The sequence below is a fragment of the Nesoenas mayeri genome, assembly GCF_963082525.1.
Source record: "Nesoenas mayeri genome assembly, chromosome: 2".
Taxonomy (NCBI): domain Eukaryota; kingdom Metazoa; phylum Chordata; class Aves; order Columbiformes; family Columbidae; genus Nesoenas; species Nesoenas mayeri.
Window position 1 is genome coordinate 9,911,061 of NC_137543.1, and position 23,569 is coordinate 9,934,629.

Here is a 23,569-nt window from a genome sequence, read left to right on the forward strand (position 1 = left end):
TCCCAACTCATCCAGCCGTGGTCCTGCCTCAGACCCTGCACAGCCCTCCGTAATGCTGCTCCACCCTGGCACCCTCCTTTGCCTTCAAACTAAAAGCCTACTGAGTCTCTCCACTTTGGATCGTCAAACCCTGCCCAGTGATGGCACTGGCATGCTGAAAACAATTAAAATGTCATACCTCGGGGCACAAAGGAACTTCTGGCAGCATTAAAACTATGCAATTTAATATATAAAGAGCTAAATACTATCTTTCTATGGTCTTCTATGTATATATAGATATATATGGCTTGGGGTATTTCAAGAGCTTTCTGGTCCCCTTAATTATCATGTCCTGGTTCCTAACAGGAACATGATATTAAGAGAGCAATGCCTTGATACGCAAAGGCAGATCTCTTCACTGTGCTTGTCCTTAGAGCTCATCACCCCAGCATCTCAGCGTCTAGGAAGGTGAAACAGGATGCAATGGAAAAATTCTGCATGCTGATTTCTTTCATCCTTAACATTAAGTCACATGCATAAATATACTACTTTTATATAGGGCAGATGTGTAGTCATATCCTGTCATTCTGGTTATTTTGTTCCAAGTTGAGAGTACAGCTAAATAAAGCACAAACAGATATAAATTAGGCCCACACAAACACGAGGACAGAACTTCGCTCACCTTACTTGGAAAAGTCATTTCCTACTGCTTCTTTTCTTTTCTTAGCCTCTTTCTAATCACACCCTTCAACATGAGTAGTGATAACACAGACTACCTCATCTATCAGACCCAGTCCAAAACAATGGCTGAAGCAAAGATGACTACATTTAAGTTATGGATAAATGTATATCCATGTGTTTCAACAAGAATGCTCACACTCAAAAGTATGGGAATGTAAATAAATGTGAGGTTGTTGACCTTTTCTTTCAAATATGAGTCTCTGCACATGGGTCCAGCAAAGACAACTCATTACTGATTTTCAAAAGCAGGTTTGCAAGTAATCCCTTCTATGTTTCATATGTGCAGCTCAAGTTACAGCTGCCTTTCTCCTTGACTATTCAGAAACAGAGGGAGAAAAACTAATCATAGTTCTTTTTTTTTCCATTGCCAAGGAAATAATATATAGTAAGGCAGAACCCCCAGTGAGGTGGGATAAAGACGCTGACACAAGGATCAGTCTGATGGAAATTATAGCAACAAAGTAAAAAGATCCTCCTTGACTCTTTTGGTCATTCCCACCAGTCTGCTATGGGGTCTTCTACATGGCTGCCCATCCAAGTAGGACCTGGGCACAGTCTGCATCAAATAAGTAAGAGCAGCAAAGTCACCAAGGTGAGGCAAGAAATTCGGGCTCATCTTTCTTTCCAAAAGTCTTCCTCTTGGGAAAGTCTTAACCCTAAGCTTCTGAATTTCTCCATTTATCTTTTTTAACACATCGATTTATTCTGGAATATTTATAAAGGTGTAAGGAAAAAACTTGGAAAGGGAGTTAGTCCAACATGTCTAGATTTCTAAAATCAGCCTGTGGTACCAAAGAACATTGCTCCACTGTTTCCACATGAACATAAAATATGGGCTTAAATCCCTGTTCTGCTACAGTTCTTTGCTGTTAAACTCATCCCCTCAACTCCATATTCTGGCCTCCTGCTTATGAGACAGGATAATGACATTTCAGGCAAGAGTAATATGAAAATAAATATATTAATGACCTGAGATTCTCAGATATGATGGTAATGGGTTTAAGTCAATGCTATAATTAGAAAGGTAGGCAGCTGGGAGTGAAACAATCCTGCTGTGATTAATTACATGACACAGACACAAGAAAAACCCAATCTCACAGGCTTTTGCAAACAAACCTCCCAGTGGGAGAAAAAAATGTTAATTTAAAGCCTTGCTTTCTCCTCTGTAATTGCTCTTTTTGAATTTCCACATTCCACAGGCCAACAAACAAAGCAGCCAGATCATTCTGCTCTTGCCAAAATAACCTCTTCCAAAGCCCTGACAAATTTGCACTGTGCATTTGGGCCTGCCTTTCAGTTTTGCTTAAATTAAAAAAGAAAACCCTCAAACTAGCTAAAATGACATATAAAACTGACAATAAAATGCCTTTACTACTACAAAGCCAAGTCAGAATGAGATATTACATTTACTCCACTGCCCTCCACCGGAGGAAAGTGATGACTGAGATGCCAAGATCAGGACACTTCATGAGAGACCAGAATTTTCCTCTGGAATGTCTGAATATCTGCACCAAAATTAACTCCTCCCACTGCGGTTCCCCTTGCCCATCTCTTCTTTCTCTTCCTGAGCATCAATTCCCAGCTCCTCCACCAGACAATGGATTCTTCCTCCCACGGATGAGCATTTGATCCAGCATTTTGTCTTCCCCAGCCCACTCCAACAACCTGAAACCAGTCAAATGTCATCTTGCCTGTTCATCACTTATTCACCTGTGTGAGCAACCCTGGCACTGCCTAAACAGAGAGGAGCTTCCCATCATCATGTGGAACTTGCTCTTTGTACCTTGTCACTTGTCCATCTGTTTTCCTCTGTCATGTGGAATCATCTTTCCTACCTCAGATATAGATATATATATATAAATATATATATATATATATATATATATGAACTCCTCTCTTCCTTCCATATTCATCTTATTTGCTGTTGTGTGTCGATCTGGAAAGCAGCCTTGGCTACTTTACCAAACACAGATCCCAATGTAGTATCCAGTGCTGTGTGAGGACACACTGAGCAAACAGCATGGATGGAATATCAGGCTTTTCTAAATTAGTAAAATTAATTCAGAAGATAAAAATTCTTGCTTGGTCCATTGATCAACAGAAAATAGCATCATATGGGATTGCAGGAGAAGGGCTTCATGTAGGAAAAAATAATGCAGTGAGACACTGACTTGAAGAGGTATGCAGGATTGCATCCCTGTTTCAGAAGCCTACCCTCTTACCTGTTATAACTATGAACGAGATCAAAAAACATCATGTCTGTAGTGTTGACAAACTTGCACTGGACAGGCAGAAACTCTCCATCTGCTGAGCACTGTGGTGGGCTCTTCTCCCCAAACCCATGCAGAATGCGACGGTCTCGGATCTCACAGCTCCCCGGACCTGATGGGAAACAAAGTTAAAATTTACTGGTGTTTTAATTTCCTGCAAACAGCTGAGTAGCCATCCCATGGATTGGAAGGGGCTTAGATTCATTACATTGAAGAACGGACACCTAGATGCCTCATATCCTCTTTATGAGGAGCAGAAAGTTGGACTCAACAGTCCTTATGGATCCCTTCCAACTTGAGATATTCTATAGTTTATGAAACAGGGACTTACATTCCTCAGTTAAGCACCTGTAGCATAAGTGTAGGCTTCAGTGTCCAAGCTTCTGATCTACCACCTTTCAATCACATCAAACCTCCCCACCCTACAAACCCCATCGTTCTGTTGATTATTACTTACACTGCGTGGGCTTTCCTCTCTGCCTGGTGCCATAGATCTCCATTCCTTCTGGATCCACACACCAGCACTGACCCAGCTCTGTGTCACACTGCACCTCATCAAAAGCCCCTGAATCCAGGCACTGAGGGATGTAGGAGATGCTACTGCTGTTGATGTATCGACTCACCAAGATCCTCTGTCTTTGCAGCTGGCAAAAGGATAAGCCTGTAGTACCAGAGAGTTGCACTGTTAGAGAAAGGTACTTGCTGGGTCCTGAATCATTTATTAAGGCAACACCTGAGTTTTCTCAGAGCAGCAAGTCCTGATTCTGCCACCCAGGTGGCATGAGGACACGGATGGATTTGTGGTTATGAAAATTGCTATGGAGAAACCCACCACAGATGGGGTTGAAGATCTCATACTCAAAAGCCAATATACTAAGTCGATCTTTCATTCATGATTTACATTACTGTGACCTTCCTAAATACAGTCAACCCAGATGTATCAGGTTTCCATGATAAGTTCTGAAGAAACTTCAGAACTTCTACCAGAAAGACCTAGCAAATTACAACAAACTAGAGTCCATCAAAGTCTGGAGCTAACTTGTTCTTGATTTCAGCAGTTCAAATGCAGTTTTAAATGGTTCTTTACCCAATCTGAACAAAATTAGAAATTTTTGACTTACAAGATATGGGATATCCATTCTGTTTGCTGCCAGGTACCTCAATGCCATCCTCATCCACACACCAACAGGAAAGGCCATCCCTACTGCACTGAACTGTCCTGAAGGAGATCACAAGTGACATATGTTATTCTGTTAGTGACAGAGTCCTCAGTCACTACAGGACATAAAAAAACATAAAGCAAGCCAAACAAGTTAAAATAATTTAACATTGCAAATAATAGAATCAGAAAGGGCTGCATTTCTGGTGCCTCTAACTCTATCTAATGGGAGCTCTTAATTCTAATAATTCTCTGAGGTCTTCAGAAACTGCAGATAAGTGACCTGAAGTCACTTAGAAAGCAAGTAGGATGGACAGAATCCTGATTCTCAGTATTTGAGATTTTACCATACATTTTGAGATATTTTCTAAGTCAAATCTAGGAAGGTCAAGATCCTCCACTCTAGGCAACTACAATAAGATAATAGTAGAGAACATCACAATCCCCCACAGCCTCAACTGTAACTCATTAACTTCTTGCATCTTCAAGAAACATGCTGCTCTCTAAATCACTGTTCTCTATGTGGTTTCTAGTTCCTCTACTGCCTTTAGAAGGAAACCCAACTGTGCCACCTACAGCAGTGGATAACTTCTCCACCTTGGCTTAGCTGTGCCTGATCACAGATCAGAGCCCGTGAGTGTGTTGTAGGAAGGCAGTAGTAGCATTACACAACCTGCACCGAGTACTTCATATGCAAACAATGCTGCCAAGATTAGCATATTAATCTTATATTGACCGCTTAACCCAGAGATTATTTCCAGCAGCAGAGAATTCATTCAGGAGAGGCTGGATCTGCAACATAACTCAATGAAGTCTCTTTAAGTCTTCTACACCTCTCACCCTCCAGTCTAATTATACAGAGGCTCTTCAAAACAGGCTAAAGCTTTCATTAGTAATGAAAGGTCATGTCATATAACAGTGGGATAATAGCAAGGATGAATTACCTGAACTGGCCATCTTCTGAGCACTGAGGAACATAGGTTTCTCCTCCCGAAAAAGCCTTTTCCCTCTGAAGTTCACATGGACGTAATGGCTGGGCATCTGTCTGATACTCTGAAAGCAGCAAGAAGGTAAACAGATAACTGTGGTTTCACCACAAGCCCGTTCTTATCAAAACCCTGTTAGTGCCCATGCTGCGTGGTGACAGCCCCAGGTCCATGGGTCCTCCCTGGTTGTTTCCCTTTGCTCCTCATGAGCATTTCTGCATGGGACAGCACAGAGGTGCTGAGCAAACTGGCTGGGCTGCCAGCTGCAGGATAAGCACGACAGGGATGCTCATGAACCCTTTTCCCAGCCCTGTATTTAATTAGTCTCAGCTCTGTTTTGTACTGGTATGGCTATCATTTTCTGGTACCTGGGATAATTTACTCACTCAGAGTTTATTGTGCCTATATCTGCTAGTTCTATAAAAACACAGCAAACAAACAAAACCACAGCTTCAGCAATTTAGAACAAAGGCTCACTTAATCCAGTATTTGGTCTGAGTGTGAACACACATAGTGGTACAAACACATAAGTATTCTGAATACTTTTGAGCCTCCAATAATTGCAGCTCAGGGAGTCCTTTAACCACAGATAGCTTCTGTGCACCTAAGACCTCTCAATCACTTCTGTTCCTGTGAGCTTTTACTGTGTCCCCTTAAGCCCATATGAAAATCTAATGAGACTGTAAAGGGGTTTTAGGTTAGCTCACCTTAGACATTCACATGTAGGCAAACCTTACCATTTTCATCTTAAATGTGACTTTGTGCCAGTTGCTCTGGGATGTATGAAGATGCCCATGTGCAGTGCTAGAGACAGTCAACTAAGACATACAAGTCAAGAGACTGAGTGACTCCAACTGCTTAGTGTGCAGGACTATCACACTCAGACCAAAGAGCTGGGGACAGCACTCAGACTACCCAGTACCTTAAGGTTCAAGCCTAAATTGGATGATGCCACGTACCAGTAGCAGATACAATCTCAGGACCTTTACATCCATGCAGCACCATATTTTCTTACAAAGTTCCTTCTCTAACCCAGCCTGTTCTTCTAGAAAACTTTTCTTGTTTTCCATCCAAAATCCAGGTCTACTGAATTTTGATAATGCTGACCATTTACAGATCCTTGTAGCTCAGTATATAACCTGGAGTCCAAACTCAGTTTGCACACACACAATAACTAGCTAAGCTTGCAGTGTGAAAGATCATTACAGATTTTGTCAGAATAAAGTATAGAGCAGAATAATGATCACAGGAGTACAGTCACTGCTGGACATGGGCAAAGGAAAAGAACAAGGGTACTTACCAAATATATTGGCTGCTGCTATGCTAATCAAGCAGCAAAGAAGGGTGCAAAATGGGACAGAGCCCACCATGCGCTGGGGGACTTCCATCCCCTTTTGTCGGTGGGGCAGCCCCGCACGCCCCACACAGCCCTCATCTGTCTTTTTATAGCAACCAGCGCACAGATGGGTTCACTTATGTGCTGGTCGACTGGCCATGAAATCGGGCGAGTGACGCAGATGATGCTTCTGGGAAAACCACAAGAGGCCCATTCACCTGGAACCACCCTCGTGCTTCTCCTCAGTCGGTTCTCATCCCCGCTCCAGGGAGCAGAATGGAGCCCTCATGGAGAGGAGAACAAGTGGGTGGCAGAGGGGACTTAGTTAAATCAATGTACAGATTGAACATATCGAGCTCCGGCTCTCAGTCGCACTGTGGCACAGCCAGACTCTGTGCTCTGGGTTACAAGTGCATTTTTTGGTGTTTCTAGGGAGCCTAACCTGCAAGAGTTAGGCCTGCAAGTGCTGTGGGACTAGGAGTAAATACAATTCATAATGTGGTTATTTATTAAGTGAAAACCAGCAGCTCCACTGACTACAAAGGGAACAGAAGTTCAATTGCATTTGACCCTTTGCTTTCAGTCCCACTTGCACCATGTGCTTTAACACAGCCAAGTGTCTGTAGGAAGCAGCTTCGCTTCTTGGGCTTCATCCTCCAGGTGCAAGGTCAGTGTAACCATTAAACATATTTAGGCAAGCTTTTTGGTACTAATTACATGCAAAATTCTTGACCTACAACATATCAGAAATATTATTTCCTTGTTCAAAAGCATCACTTTTTACTTGTCCATCTCTTACGATTGTCAGCATTTACTTGCACCAGGAATTATGAGAACTCAACCCCGCTTGTGCAAAGGTTGGAGAAATAAGGCCAGAATAATTAGCTAAATAATAACAGAGGCACACGTTTGATGCTGGACTTAGGCTGATTTCAACTAAAAGTGACAGCAGCACTCTTGTTTGTGATTCATGGGTACTAGACAGTCTAGAAACAACTCTACTGATACGCCTTACGGACCAAGACTGTGCTAAAAGTGATCTAAGCATCCTTCTGTGCGGGTTGTAGACTCCAGCAGTGCTACAGTGCTTGATATATATGGTAAATGCGATCTCAAACAGCAGCACAAGCTTGTTTCAGCATGACTGGCCTTTTGAAAATGAGTAGGACTATATTTGGATTTTACTTTCAAGCGACCTACTCTGGACTTGAGGAAAGTCAATAGTCCGCAGAAAGACCAAGCTGGGAAACAATGAAGAATGTTGCCAGCATTGATGATAGACCAAAAAAAAAGGCAACTTTAAGAGGCATAAAGAAGTAAAAATTTCTGTGACAGTCCTAATTAATCAGACAAAGAAAATGAATTTCTGGATTAGCATAGCATTTGTAGGGAAACGTATGTGCAGAGCAAAGGAACTCAAATAAACGTAGAACAGTCAGCGTTAGCACCAAGGAGGCCGAATAAGGAAAGATGAAAAGTCTGACTGTGACATGTATTTCTGACTCAAACATGCTTAAAGAGCCTCAGGTTTGTGCTTGACCCCAGTGCAGTGGGGTGGTTACAAGAATCATAGAATGTCCTGGGTTGGAAGGACCCACAAGGATTATTGAGTCCAGGTCCTGTCCCTGCATATGACAACCCCAATATTCACATCACGTGTCTGAGGGGGTTGTCCAAACGCTTCTTGAACCCTATCAGGCTTAGGGGCCGTGACACCTCCCTGGGGAGTCTGTTCCAGTGTCCAGCACCCCCTGGGTGAAGAACCTTTTCCTAACAACAGCCACCCCAGCCCAGCGCACAGGCTCCCCGGGGCAGCAGGGTTGGTGCTCACAGGCACAACCATGTCTCCAAGCCACTCAAACACATAATCAGAGTGTGTGTTGTGTGTGGGGGGGATATTGATTTAGTCTAGTTTTCCAAAGTTAGTAAAAAAGTGTCATTCAGGTTCCTTGCACAGCAAATGGGGAGAGAAGCAAGGTCATTAAAGTGGCTATTCCCTTTTTTCCTTTATTCTTGGCCATCAAAGGTCATTAGTAGCTGATAACAGAGTAAGGCAGACAGAAAAACAAGAAGGTATCAAATGCCTATTACTAACAGCAAGAAGCACAAATCTGCAATAGCTACATAACATCGATTCCCAATATTACTTTTATTTCCTTCAGAAACACTCAGGGAAAAAACCCTCCAAACTATACAAGTTGGGAAGAACAGCCAAGTCTTAAAAGTCTCTTAAAAAACAAAGCGAGAAGTGAGTTTTGGCAATCGGCATCACTTAAACCACTTGTAGATGTGCGTCAAACCAAGATGGGCATCTCGGTAAGTGCAGGTTCAATGGGATGCAATAGCCCATGGATCAGAGAGAAAGAAAAATGTAGCTTAAATAGCATTATACACAATTCACATTCGTCAGAGCAAAAAAGGCACTTCTTTATGGCTGGTCAAATTAAGAAAAGCTTCACTGCACAACCTTCGGTGAATGGACAATTGAATTGATATCTATTTTTAGCACCTGGGAAAAGATGGAAGAATATCTTAAATTAGCTCATCAAGGAAGGGGAGGAGAAAGTGGAAAAGGTCCCTGTGGCCAATACGGCCTTAAAACTAACATGTCTTCTAAACCATTGCTCTAGTGCTGGAAATGAGGGTTTCATTTGTTGTACACACTGGCAGAAAGCTACTCAATCTAGACTAATTGTTGGGGGGAAAGAAAAATGTCAGTGTGAGGAAACATTGAAATCACAGCCTCAAAGGAGAAGGAGACCATTTATTCATTGTTCCAGTTTTGGATACACTTTCTTAGTAGAAAAGACAGTTGTGCCATTTTTACATATTAAAAAATCCAAGGGCAAATGATTCTGGTATATGAACACATAAGCATCTATACCCACAGAAAAGTTGCTCTCACCTATATAAAACTTGAGCCTAAGAAGTCAACCTTGCTTTAAGGATGAGTTTAAGAGAGGCTCCTGAAAAAGGCAGCAAACTGCAAGCAAAATTTGGAAATACTAAAACCATTGTCAAATTATGCCCATATCAATTCATTTATTTTTTAAATAACAAACTGCTGTTCTGTGTTAAAGAAACCACCAATATTGGACAATCCTCTCCCAAATTTTAAGAAAACTATGTAAAAACAAAGACTCATACCATTTCTTAGTAACTTATTACACTTACAGGTAGAGGAGAACCATGTTTTACATTTGGTACATTTCTTCCCAAGCATGAGACGTTCGTCCCAATCTTCTTCACATGATTTTGGCACAGATGACAATAAAGACCTTCTGAAGCACTTATCATCTCTATCATCTCTGATTAAGTTTCAAAAAGTCCTCCTGTGATGCAAAATTGAAAGATGCCAAGGAAAAGAAGTGTAGTCCCACCAGATAATACAGGTTTCAGTCACTTCATACATGACACATTCTTCAAATTGAAAGAATGATGGGGAATTTCCAGTGACTTCTATAGCAAACTTGGCTGGATCAGAAAAGTGGGCAGAGGACTTATCAGATTTTTTTTGTATTATAATTTAACAGCTGGCAAAGCATCTTTGCTTACAAAAGAACCTAAAGAATCCAAATGAGAACATTTGAATTTGCCTTTGTCCTTGCAGAAAGGAACCATTTCCAGAACAGGTCAAATGGCTTTCTTCTTACTTATCCATTGAAGATAACACAGTTTTCCTCTAGCAGCACCACAGTTAATGCAAAGTCGAGAAATACTTATTCTCATAACATGTGGGATGCAGGTTGTGTTGAAATGTCAAGAAGTCAGTTCCGCAGAGGCACAAAGGATCGATCTGCTACTGAATCCACTCGATGTTTGACAAAAGCGTTGCTGGTTGGTTTTTTGCTTTCCGCTCTCGATAATGCAATACTTACCCTTCTCTGAAATGAAGGCAACAGCATAGGGTCAATAGAGCCAGAGAACAAGTTCAAGGAGAAACACGGCTCCTTCTGCCACACAACAAAGCTGTGGGTTGGTGCCCCACCTGAGGTTGTGGAGAGGAATGAATGAAAAAAGACAGATTGAACTCACAGGGCGCAGATCTGTCAGTGATTGATAAAACTGATGGTGTTCATAAAGATTTTGGGAAAAAAAAGCTCACAGAATCACAGAATGTCAGAGATTGGAAGGGACCTTGAAAGCTCATCCAGTCCAATCCCCCTGCCGGAGCAGGAACACCCAGATGAGGTTACACAGGGAGGCATCCAGGCAGGTCTTGAATGTCTCCAGAGTAGGAGACGCCACAACCCCCCTGGGCAGCCTGTTCCAGTGTCTGTCACCCTTACTGAGAAGAAGTTTCTTCTCAAATTTAAGTGGAACCTCTTGTGTTCCAGTTTGAACCCGTTACCCCTTGTCCTATCATCGGTTGTCACCGAGAAGAGCCTGGCTCCATCCTCCTGACACTCACCCTTTATATATCTGTAAACATTAATGAGGTCACCCCTCAGTCTCTTCTTCTCCAAGCTCCAGAGCCCCAGTTCCCTCACCCTTTCCTCACACGGGAGATGCTCCACTCCCTTCAGCATCTTTGTTGCCCTGTGCTGGACTCTCTCCAGCAGTTCCCTGTCCTGCTGGAACTGAGGGGCCCAGAACTCGACACAATATTCCAGGTGTGGTCTCACCAGGGCAGAGTAGAGGAGCAGGAGAACCTCTCTCAACCTACTGAGCACCCCTCCTTCTAATACACTCCAGGATGCCATTGGCCTTCCTGGCCACAAGGGCCCAGTGTTGGCTCATGGTCATTCTGCTGTTCACCAGGACCCCCAGGTCCCTTTCCCCTACACTGCTCTCTAATAGGTCATTCCCCAACTTATACAGTTTACCAGAAATGCAAATTAAGAGAAGGACCAATTTGTACAGATCTTTTACAGCCAGTATGGCTCTATAGACGCTGATGTTGTATTTTTACTGAAGACATTGGGCTGGCAGATGTTTGGTCTGTCTCAAAAAACCTTTTCTTTAATAAGTCTGCTAAATGGGAAAAGCATTTCAGGGTAATCCAAGATCTGAATTTGGTGCTGAATCTGAAATTTGAGAGACTGTTTTGACACTGTACCTCTAAAATGACCAAAATACCATAGAATCATTTCAGTTGGAAAAGACCCTCAGGATCACCAAGTCCAACCATAACCTAACTCTAGCACTAAACCATGTCCCTAAGAACCTCATCTAAACACCTTTCAAACATGTCCAGGGATGGTGACTCCACCACTGCCCTGGGCAGCCTGTTCCAATGCCTGACAACCCTTTCAGTGAAGAAATTTTTCCTAATGCCCAATCTAAACCTCCATGGCTGTTTCAGAAATACAATTTTGAAATCTCTTGCATGTTTAAGATACCTGGTTTTGCTGTGAAGAACAGAAAAAATTATCTGTGTTACTAACTCACATTGTCTGATTTCATTCACCTGCCACCATCTGCACCTTGTTCCACAGGACATTTGGGACAGGAATTTCCTTTCCATAATTTGCTTATTTATTTCCCACTAAAATAGCATCCTGAACAACAGTTTGTAAGAAATGCTAAAATATAAGAAATCACCAAAATCAAGTTGAAGTTATTTTGTCATGGCATTGTACAAAGACCCAAAACTAGAAGCCCCCTTTAGTAGGCAGACATCTGCCCACAAGAAGAGATGCCGTCACCGTGCACACGGTGTTGAAAGACAATTGTTGTTCAAGAACCGAGTGCATCGCAAAATCCAAACCCTGAAATTGTTAAATATCAAAGCAGTTGAGGAAAAGGAAAAATCTAATTACTTTGCCAGACAGCAATTAATTCAGTACTGTATATAATTGACTGACTGCATAATTTGCCGTCAGGCTAAAATAGAACTGAAGATGCCCTAAAGCTTTGCAATGAGTACAAATAAATGAGTATCAATGACTGCATAGAACTTATTGACTACATGCTAAAAACGCAACTGAAGCTTCCCTAAAGCTTTAAAAGGTGTCCAAGCACTCACCAGCTCACCAAAAGTCCACTGAATAGGAGCCCAGGCACATAACAATCTCAACAGACCTTTATTGTGATTATCAGAATGCAGTCAACATTATTGCTATTATAAAAAAAACAAATCACAGAAGAAAGTATTTTGCTTCTCTCATAGGTTTAATAGCAATGCACTGCTGCCTCTCTCAGAGTGTTTAGTGACAATACACTGACATGTAGCTACAGCTGAACGGAGGCGGCTCTGGCCAGTTTTAAAGAATAGGAGGCTGCTGGTGGAAGTAAACAGCGATTGAATTAGATTTAGTTATTAAATCCATAGAATGAAGCTGGCACCTCTGCTTACACACAGGCCCAGTGTGTACAGAAGGGGAAATTCACTCCTGAATGATCTTTCACGCTAGTTCGTTTCCTCCATACAGTCTCCAATGTTAATTATTGGAGTAGTTCAGGCTGGTGCAGAATGGCTGCCAAACGCACCATCTGCTCTTCAGGCAGTGTATTTTCACCATCATTACATGATCCATGCTTGGTTTTCATATATAAACAGATATACACACAGTGTATAATACTTATTGCTAAAGACAGACCCCAACACCCAGTGCCCAAAACGTAACACAGCGTAATAAAAACCATTACTGAAGTATTTCAAACATCCACTGTAAAATGATCACCTAAAGCCATATGGACTCAGTACAAGAGAAAATGTGTCAGATAATGAAATGTGAGAATAGCAATGGGCATTTCAGAAGTGATTAAGCCTCTGACCTTAATAAGCACTCCAAGATTAAGGTGCATGTACTACAACATTTCTAAGCCATAGAAAAGCTATGGTTCCAGTCTTCTAAACTGTCACAGCAAAGCTGGGCCCCGTGTGTAAATGGCATCGCTGCTGGCAGCCCCTGGACGCACCAGCACCTCCACGTAACCACAACAGGGCCTGAGTGTCAACTTCTTGTCACAAACCTCCCATTCGCAAAGTCCTTCCCATCGCCTGTTTTCGTTGTTGATTTTTACCTCAAGCTCCAATTCAGTTCAGGATCTGCTTTGGGTCCTTTAAATTTTCAGTGAAGAAAAACAGTTCCAGCTTCCTTTCAAATACAAAGGGAAAATATTCCGCTTCACAAGCATCAAAATGCTTTCATAGTTTTACTGTGATGTTTGAGTGACTCTTTTACACCCCAGCCTTCAGTTTGGTAAGAAGTGCTGGAGCCCAATAGTGCCAATTGTGCTGTAATATTCATTCAAGTCTAGTTGTCAGGGGCCAGGTGGAAGCAGATGGAGATGACTCTTTGCACATGACCAGAAGAGGCTTACTAAAAGGCAGCAAAAAATATCTAAAGATTTTGACTGTGATACACACCATCGAGCCATTCACAGCTCATAGGACACATTGGGAGCTGAAGACAGAAGAACAGACCTTTCCCTGTGACCACAACCAGAAAGAACTGGGCACAAAACACAGGAGCGAAACCCTTCAGTGATCGCAGATGACAGAAAGCTGAGGAACCAAAGGAGAAACAGATGCAAGCTGCAGAACAAACAGATGAGCATATGTTGAAGCTAAGAGACAGGCGGATGCCTACCATTTTGTAGAATGATAGATGATGTCTATAGAATGATTCTGTGCCAGCCATACAAGAGGACTGCACCCATGGAAGAAGTTTCAACTCTTTGCCACCTAACAACTATGTGAAACCTATCAGGAAATTGCAACTCATCGTCTTGGACTACTTGAAACAGGACGACAGGCTGCTGTAGAGGAATTTACAAAGATCTACACATCTAAGGCCAGAATACCCAACATATGGGCACTACTCACCCTACAGCTACCCAAGAAAGGGGTTAGCAGGAAAGAAGCATCTTCCAACCCATTCCCTGCCATATGAGGTACCTCCAGTTTGTAACTAAATCACAGGCAGCCCCATCGTGTGATACCTGATCACGTCACCACGACTACATTTCATTTATGGCTGTAATACTGATGTCCTATCGCCATCACTGCAACGGAAAACACAGAAATCCATAAATAGATGCCTTTGGTAGTCACAGGAAGGAGAAGGTTTTGAAATGAATCACCCTGATACCTCCATGAAAAAACACCAAACCCTCTTGACTAAAAGTTGGGCATTTAAAGGCTTTACAATTTTGCCATTTAGTCCTGTGAAATCACAAGTTTCTGTACAACAGTGTTTCCCTTTTATTAATCCTACGAACTTACACTAAGACTGCAAATCTAAAAATTCTACCTTTCTGTGTCCATGTATCAAAACCAGTCCTTACATGACCGTATTTTTGCGTCAGAGCGGGTCTGCCTCCATCATACAGCACAAGTAATTGCAATTCACACCCTGATAAAGTGTCGCAAATCAACTGCATGTGGGTCCCCAGCTTATTGACAGAGGAAGCAGAAAGATAGAGGGGCAGTGATGCCTACAGGAAAGAGATTTTGTCAATAAGGCCAACTAGAAGAAACACAGATACGAGCCAGATCGCACTGGGTTGGATTGGCACACGAGCAATCAACTGCAGGTCACATTCTGTGCAAAACACATTTTTATGGCACCTGACTTGTGTTTAAGAAACTTCAAAAACATCCCAAACCTTTGGATACTTGAGAAAAACTCACATGAGAATCTGAGAAAACCAACTCAGAGAAGTTTGGGAAGCACTCCAGCAATACACAGTGTATCAAAACAGTTGCCATAAGGACAATGAGATTGTATTTCTTAGAAGCTATGAATGCTTGCAGGGACTTCTGTAATACGTGACTACACAAGAAACGCAGATAAAAATATACTGAACAGATTATTTGGTTTTGTAAGCACAGTCCATCCTGAATAAGGCAGGATCCCGAGGGATAAAATTACACACTCATGTAAATGTAGAGACTATTACACAAAGAGAAAATAAAGCTGCAAAGGGCAACTTTGACCTTACGATCTCCTTTTCAGGACACCATTCCTCCATCTCTGCACCAAGAATGAAACCTCCATCTTCTCACCTGGAGTTTTCCAACCACCTCCTGCTTCAGTAACATTTACAATTATATTACACCACATACATGCACACACATTGCATGATATTGCTACAGTGTATGCTGTATAAATTATGTAAATACACTCCACTTTGTTTCAAAGTAATTTCTGGATTTACACTTATACAGTACACACAGTACCACATTCAAGGAGATGCAGCAAGTGAATAACATATTATATATAAAAAAGTCTCACATATCCAAAAGCAAGTAGGTCACTCAACTATTCATATTGTTTGAAGCAGTTATTTAAGCATCCAACTATACAACAGAGTATTTTATTTATTAACAGATGCTATAAAAATGTCAACAACTCCTCAGCTCCTTGTGTTCTCTCTGCATTATGAAGTTGCCAATCACGATTCCACAATTAATTCCACGTTACCATACAGCTCTGTAACATCTCCTATAAGCTTGGTGTGGCAAGACTCTTTCAATAGCAACTGCTCTTTAACAGGGGTTTTACATTTTGCTTTGGACATCAAGAGCCATAACTCACTTCATCAGACATGGTAAGACAGATGGGAAATGTCAGGGTAGGTTTATTTTAGCAATGAACCAGCCACGCTGTTTTCTTTCCCAAAAGCGGTTTTATCATGACAGTTCAATGCACTGGTTGCAAAGTCTTTCTCACATAATCCATCTTTGGCATGTTTTTCAATTTTATGCATCCTCAAAAGGCTTTTCCAAGGTTTTTTGATGGTCTGTACATTGTAACAATCACTTTTTACATTTGTATGTAGATCAGGAAGAAAAGTGGAAAATGTAGAGTATGCAGAATAGTTTTAATAAACAGTTTTACATACAGTACCTTACATATAGAACAGTGTGTTTGCAAATTTAAATAATTTTTGAATGTACAGTGGCTTGTACTCTTATCAAAAGGTAAATTCAAGTTTACTGTCTATCGGTTCTAAAATGCATTTATACAGATAACTAGAACTGATAAACAGACGTGAGGCATAAAACGTTCAAGTATCTTAATGTCATCAGTTAAATAGCCTCCTTTTAACAGTCATATTTTACAAATTTCAAAACCTGTACATACATTATTTTCAATTTTAGAAACTGCTTGTTAAAAGGTAACATTTCATGTTAACCACCAGTTTTAATAGTCTATTGTAATAAAACTAGACATGTGTAGATATAAATGTATATAGTATGTATATATGTACATGTGTTTCTATACACATATACATACACATACGTACGTAGCACTGGGTACAGCGGCAACTTGTAAGCACAGGGAAAGTCCTGGGCTCCAAATCCAGCAAGAGCTAATAAATCAAGTAGGTTGCCTTTGGTTTTGTGATGTTTCATTCACTGAAGGCGAATGATTTTACAAAAACATCTTGGGTGACATTATCGCATGATATTTATTCCAGTGGTTTCACATATTCACAGCCACAAACACTTTTGCTGCTCTCGTCATTCCTCATCCCAGCTGAGGACGGTAACTTTTCAGAGGGTGAACACCAGAACTGAATTACCCAGGACAAAAATTGTACCTTGAATCCTGAATACTGCAAGAGAACATAAAAAAATATAAACTAGATACAATTTTGGATGGATTGCTGGCACCAAGTAGGACTTCAGGAAAATAAAACCTTCATGTAAGTCACAAACTCTCATCCCAGTGGTTTTAATATTATTTGGCACATCTGACCACTATTTGCCACTTAAAGGAGCCTAAGGGTGCTGTAATAAGGATTTCTAGTTAAAAAAATACTTTAAAAAGGAGACAATGATCAGCAATTTCTTTCAAAAATAAAAAATAAATCAAAGCAGGTACGTTCATTTTCCTGAACATTCATGAGAGAAGGAAATAATCTAAAAAACTTTCCTTGTAGAGAGGATATAGATCTCTCTGTGTCTATCTTTCACTAGCAAGAGAAAAGGAATTCAATAAAAAAGCAGTTCCCAAGAATTTTTCACCAGTTGACGTCTGCAAGTTTAGAACGTTTTGCCAAAGGTTTCAAACCAGTAGCGCTGTTCTTCGCACAGGTTTCGTTGCTTCAGCTTTCTTATCTGTGGGAATTGTCTTGTTTAGCATGTTAAAAATCACATCCACGTTTCTCAGAATGTAATGTATCACATTTTGAAGCTTGGACACGAATATTCAGATTTTCAATATAACAGATTCCTTAATCTACATTTCCTCTCCTCTCTCTAAAGCTTCAGGCTATTAATGTAATCAGCAAAGAACCAGATAAATGCTCAGCTTGTTGTTATCTTCCTGTCAGTCTTGTGGCTAGTCAGAAAATTCACTGTAAAGAACTTATTTTTATTTCTTTATTCTTCCTTTTGTCATACAGAGCAAAGCGTTGCTATTTGCTGTACTTTCCCCATGTCAATTAAGAGCTGTTTGATACGTCGCTTGAGCTGAGGCAATCTGGCCAGAGGATCCGGTGGTTCCAGTTCTCCAGTGAAGTCGAGCCAGCTTTCTAGAACTACAGAAGGAAAAGGAAGAAGTTGATTAGAATAAGTCTTTGAGAAACAGCTTTCATGAAAATTAAACTTTGCTTTCTTACTCTGTCTTTTATAAGAAAGGAAAACATCCTGAGGGTGTGATTTTCACTATCCTGAGGCTGTGATTTTTATTTAACAGAAGAAATATTGATTAAGGAAACACCAACTAATCCCATGTTTCACTCAAACAAATCAAACATATCGCCTGATTTCATTGTTGCTATTAAAAAAAAGGTACCTGGATGCAAATTATATCCTTGGCTAACAATTTACCATCTACACACCTAAAAGAAACCTCAGCTCACAGCTTTCTAGCTCTGACAGTCCTGCAACAGAAAAGGCAAACCTTAAATGCAAGGTTTCCTTCTGCCACTTTAACAGGCTCCGCTTAACAGGGTCCAGATTACAGAATGGTTTTCCAATCTTCAACAAATGTTTTTTGAGGAATTTCTATGCTTGTAGAGACAGAGAAGGGAAAAAGTCAACCCTGTTAGTCTAGAAATACTGCCCAGTATAAGGAGAAGTACTGAAACTGCACATAGGAATAAGGCAAATTTATTTGTCAAAAGATAATTAAGGGCTCCTATGACTAGACTACAAGCTCCTCTCTTTCTTAATCTTTATGACTGGCAGGTAAACTTTAGATATTGATATTTGCTCCTACATTATAATGTCATTCAAGACTGATTAGACTTCCTGAAACTTATTTATTAACATATAGCAAACCAAACTGAAGGTACAATGAACACTATTTTTTTTCCTGAATATTGTCAAATACTAGAACAATCAGGCCAAACCACTTCAGGCATAGAAAAACTGATCAACTTTACAAGCAATATCTGTACAAAGACAAGTTAGCTAAGCTTTCTGAAGCCTGCCTAACATCACAAACTTGAGCTAAATTTTCAGGGGTCCCAAGTGCTTAAGCTACTTTATTGGGCTTTCAAAACTCGTGGAAGGGGGCAGAGGGATCAAGGGTACAAACCCTGGTTATAGTTCTGGGTACCCGAATTTTAATACAACTCTTAAAAATCCATCCTCAGTGCCTCAGATCACCTTCAACACAGCGGTTATGAAAGATGCTGTTACAGGTGTATAAAGTATCTGGCAATGCAGTTACCATCAACTTCTTTTTCAATCAGGTCCATTCTGCTGGTGACTTCGTTCTGTACATTCTCTATGTGGGTGAGGAGGTTTAGCTGCCATTGAAGATGTGTGTCCACTTGTTCCTCTGAGCCTTTTCTTTCATTGCAAACAAACACAGTGTTTCCTTCTGCAGAATTCTTCTTTATAGTAGCAACAGAAAGAAAAAAATAGCCATTTAAGAAGGGGTTTTTTTGTGTTTTAATTTTTGGTGTTGACTTCAATCACATGATAAACCACACTGGTTGAGAATTGTGCTTCTGTCTACTTGACAACACTCAAAAAGCCACGTACCGTGATACATCAGTAGACTAACCCAAACAAAACGCAAATTCCAAATAAATGAGCACGTGTAGCACTGGGAGAGTGAGGCAAGAGGTAAAGCTTACCAGCTTAAGCACTTTGTTCAACGCAGTGAGATGACATTTCTGTGCCCTTTTCCTATAAACCATGAGTTAAATCATTAAGTGGTGAACTATATTGGTCTAGCACCACTGAAAATGTACAAAACTCAAAGGTATGTTTCAAATTTAGAATGAAAGAAAACTCCCTAAAACGCAGTAATACCCAAGATGTCAACAGTTACTATTTGGCACAAATACATGTCACAGTAAGAAGTGACTTTTATTGCATTAATACACTTCTCTAATGAAGTGCTCAGCTGATTTTTTTTCCACATCACATAACAATAGATTTAACAGCATTTTTTTCTTATATTATTTCTCCCTCCAGCCAAGAATCAGAAGGGTGAGAGGGGAAGAAGAAATTAAGGACTGATGGATTTTAAGTTACTTCTTAAGCAAAAAGTAACTGTTTAAGACTTAAAATCGATTAAGAAAAACTCTCGGACTGACCTGCTGGCAGCTTTTTGAGCGAGTTCTGGAGGACGAGTATTGTTAAAACTCAAAATATTCATTAAAGGAGTCAAAGTTATTTCCCAAAGCTAGATTTTAAAAGTCGTAAAAGCCTCTGAACTCTAACATCTTTCAGATAAAATATCTCACATTTCAAGACAACAGGTTTGCAACCACAAACTGTTAATAATCTTTTAAAAGGATATTTCCAATGTAAATAATAAATGTCCCATTTCTTACAGTTTCCAGACCCTCTGTAAAACCACGAAAGAACGCAGTTTTTTCCTTGCCGTATGAGAACCCAAGTCCATGATTCTAACCCCAAGATCATCTGTCAGGTGAATCTTTTAGATGCCCACTGCAGTAAGTTAGAGAAAAATCTTAAAGCTAAAGAACATCACATTTATGTTTTCCTTTTAATGACCTTTGTATTTGTTCAAATGGCTAATAAATGCTGCTCGAAAAATAAAGCAGAAGGTGAAACACATCCCCCTCTAAGCTAAGAGATCCATGTAGGCAATGAGGGAGTGCTGGTAAAAAAAGCAGAGTACAGGACCCTGGTTGTGAAGAAATAAAGGGGAGGTTCAGGTGGGGGAGGCTGGTGCTTTCAGAAGTACGAACAAATAAACTAAATACATTTGAGAGATGATGCACAGTCCAGAAAAGGGACTTGGTAATAGTCAATCTGAACACTGTTTATAAGAGAAAAGATGATATTCAGACATATAGATTAGGATAAGGTGCAACAGTATGGAAAAACAGAATATTCAAGGCTCTGAAGGACACTAGAAGGCAGAATCCAAAGCCCAAATCAAACTTTGACAGAAAGAGGTGAAGGTGGCACCTTACAAAGAAGTCAGGAGAGCCTTTCAATAAGTAGCAGGTCTAGACAGAAAACCTTATTTCAGATATCAAGATTGACTACGGGCAACAAGGTGAACTAAGGTGTCCCATAGGAAAGATCACTCTGACACTGCCCCAACCAGATCTCCTCCTGCTTTAAAACAGAGAGGGCATCGCTTTTTAGGTATCACCTTTTGTCTTTGAAGGAAACATTAGTTTTGTTTTGCTGCTTGCATGTATTTTCTTTTAATTCTAAATACATTTATACTATTTATAATGCCAACTTAGGCTACTGTGGGAAGGAAAGCATATTTCAAACCGTTGCACGTCTCCATACTGAGTATAATCATGCAACTTAGCATACAGTTATTTCTAACTAGAAGGAGCCAAATTTTTCCATTTAGACTATATAGTTTACATGCCAAATTTAAACCTGAAATTAAAAGAAAAAAATACATGTCTTACTCATTTCTTCCACACCAGAAACTGTACTTCAAAAGGGGGGTGAGTTGGGTGATTTCTCCTCACAAAGTTGATAATGCAGAAAACAGGTAAGTTTGGTTTACTTTGATTTTTGCTCAAACAGAACTCTGCATTAAAACCAGACTAATAAGTTTCAGACCTTTTCCACAAAGTAATGGATTCAAACCATTAACACAAGAATGAGAAAGACGTTTAAATAGCCAAATATAAACCTGACTAAAAACCTGTGAAACAAGACTCGAAAGGAGCTGTACATGAGGTGAAATTAGTTGGTCAGTAAATCGCCACTTGTGGACAGAATTCTAGGCAGTGTTGCTATTAAAAGAAGAACATGGTACAATAATAAACTCTTTTACAAATCTCAGTTAATTAAACAACAACAAAACACATAGAAAATGGAACTGAGAGGAAAAAGGAAACTTGTCCAGAGAAAAAAGGAAACCTGTTAATTTTTACTTACCTTGCAAAAAAGAAAACAAAACAAAACACATAAGTTCTGTTTCAAGATCCTGCATTTTAAGCATAGGATTTCTGTTGTTTTTTTTTTTTCCAAATAAAGTATTAGATTAAGCATAAAACCAGTACTTGCACAGGCAATACTTCAACCACACTTTGCATTTCTTTCACCAACTGAAATGAGTACACTTTACCTGAAACTATTTCAGTGATCCAACTTTGCTTCTAGTGATTTCTGTTGACATATTATTTGACAGAATGTGTTGAGTTATAACAATGAGCATTTCTAAATACTTGTATGCACTTGAGTTATCAGACTGAATATTTACCTGACTAAGAAACTTCCCAGATGAAAAACGATACTTACCTGCTCATTCATGCCATCATCTTTAAATGAATATTGTAAACAGTTTTTATTCTCTGTGTGAAATTCCTGATCTTCCTCAAAACTACTTGTATCTTCATCATCTGAGCTCATAGGGTCAGTGACTGCTTTGCATTCTTGACCAAAACTCTGAGGTTTTTGGTAACTGTGCTCACTTGTGATGTACGTTTCTTCCATCTTCTGGGGTTTACAGGGTGGCTCTCTATGGTTTTGACTGTGACACGTCCTTTCAGGTGGATTAACGGCATCTGGCAAAGTCACCGATTTTTTCTCTACCCCAACAGTTATTTGTTCCTGTTCTTTTCGCATCCCTGAATAAGCCCAGAGATGAAGGTCTGGGTGATGTTTATTTCTGCATTGAATAAGAGGAAAATAAAGCAAGTTACAGAGAATGCCACTTACAGCGCTGAAGCATCAAGCATCTGCTTCTGCTACATCATGGCGATGGATAAGCACCATTACCAAACATGTAAGTAGTCCTCAATCATTTATCAATTTAAAGATAAATCCAGAATATCCAGTTAATACAAAATTAACTATAAAATAATAAAAAATAGAAGTCGCAAATAAACCAAATACACAAGATCTGCTCAGGTGCCGAACACCTAACTCCCACTGAATCTGAGGGTACTCCACATTTTGCACTTGAATTAAACTATTATACAATAAATAACTTTAATGTGAGAGAATAGTGCAAACGGAATAATGATAGTTCCTGCTACCTAAATATACAAAGATGGGGAATAAACCTTGGACAGATACTTACTTTAATATCCCAATCTTCAGTTGAAGTCCATGCAATATTTCAGTCACACCATATACATCTGCCAGTAGGTGATGTGTTGACACAATCTTTTTGGCATTAAGGTGAGAGTAGTTTTCTTTCAAAAAGGATAATCCACACATGTGTCCATTGTTCAGCCAGTCTTTATCGTAAAGATATTTGGCACTCCACCTCTGACCTGGGGTAAGCAATAAACAACTTCAGGGCCAGCTAAAGCCACAGCAGAACTGTAATTAAAACTAGAGTGTTATATCATATGCTGTACTCTCCTAAATACCTCCTAACAGCCACAAAATAATGATTCAAGATCTTGCTATTAAGACATTAAAATTTATTTTTCATGGATTAAGAGGAAGCTCTTAACATTTATGAAAACAAAAATAAACCTGAAATTTCAATGGCACTCGAAACAAAAATCTAATCCCCTTTGCAATCAAAGTACAGGATGTTAGAACTTTGCTATTACCAATCTAACCTCAAAAAATAAAAGTATAAATTGGCATTTTATTTAAATACTGCATCTTATTTAAAAAAAAGAAAGAAAAATCTAAGCTATTAAGAGAACTGTTACACAGTGGGTTCTATATGGACCTACTCAACACACTTTGTTTGTTTGTTTGTTTCTTAAAGGCAAATATTTTGTTTCAATAGTGAAGTCAATTTTCTATGTATTAGAAGGCAGGAAAAGGCTT

At 40.0% G+C, this 23,569-nt stretch overlaps 2 protein-coding genes across 2 annotated transcripts in view; both read right to left on the bottom strand.

Annotated features, from left to right (window-relative positions):
* Nucleotides 1–6,523, bottom strand: part of TG (thyroglobulin) — a gene marked incomplete at its 5' end in the record, with an annotated part of 161,899 nt that extends 155,376 nt beyond the window's left edge. Inside the window, 5 exons of the mRNA XM_080339625.1 lie at nucleotides 2,943–3,102; nucleotides 3,448–3,651; nucleotides 4,112–4,209; nucleotides 5,094–5,202; nucleotides 6,436–6,523. Coding sequence (XP_080195751.1) covers nucleotides 2,943–3,102; nucleotides 3,448–3,651; nucleotides 4,112–4,209; nucleotides 5,094–5,202; nucleotides 6,436–6,523 — 659 coding nt within the window. The remainder of the gene's footprint in view (nucleotides 1–2,942; nucleotides 3,103–3,447; nucleotides 3,652–4,111; nucleotides 4,210–5,093; nucleotides 5,203–6,435) is intronic.
* A 5,957-nt stretch (nucleotides 6,524–12,480) lies between these two features.
* PHF20L1 (PHD finger protein 20 like 1) overlaps nucleotides 12,481–23,569 on the bottom strand; it is a 57,247-nt gene continuing 46,158 nt past the window's right edge. Inside the window, exons 18-21 of the mRNA XM_080339626.1 lie at nucleotides 22,860–23,055; nucleotides 22,076–22,445; nucleotides 19,050–19,215; nucleotides 12,481–17,910 (exon numbers count right to left, since the gene is read on the bottom strand). Coding sequence (XP_080195752.1) covers nucleotides 17,768–17,910; nucleotides 19,050–19,215; nucleotides 22,076–22,445; nucleotides 22,860–23,055 — 875 coding nt within the window. The 3' untranslated portion in view covers nucleotides 12,481–17,767. The remainder of the gene's footprint in view (nucleotides 17,911–19,049; nucleotides 19,216–22,075; nucleotides 22,446–22,859; nucleotides 23,056–23,569) is intronic.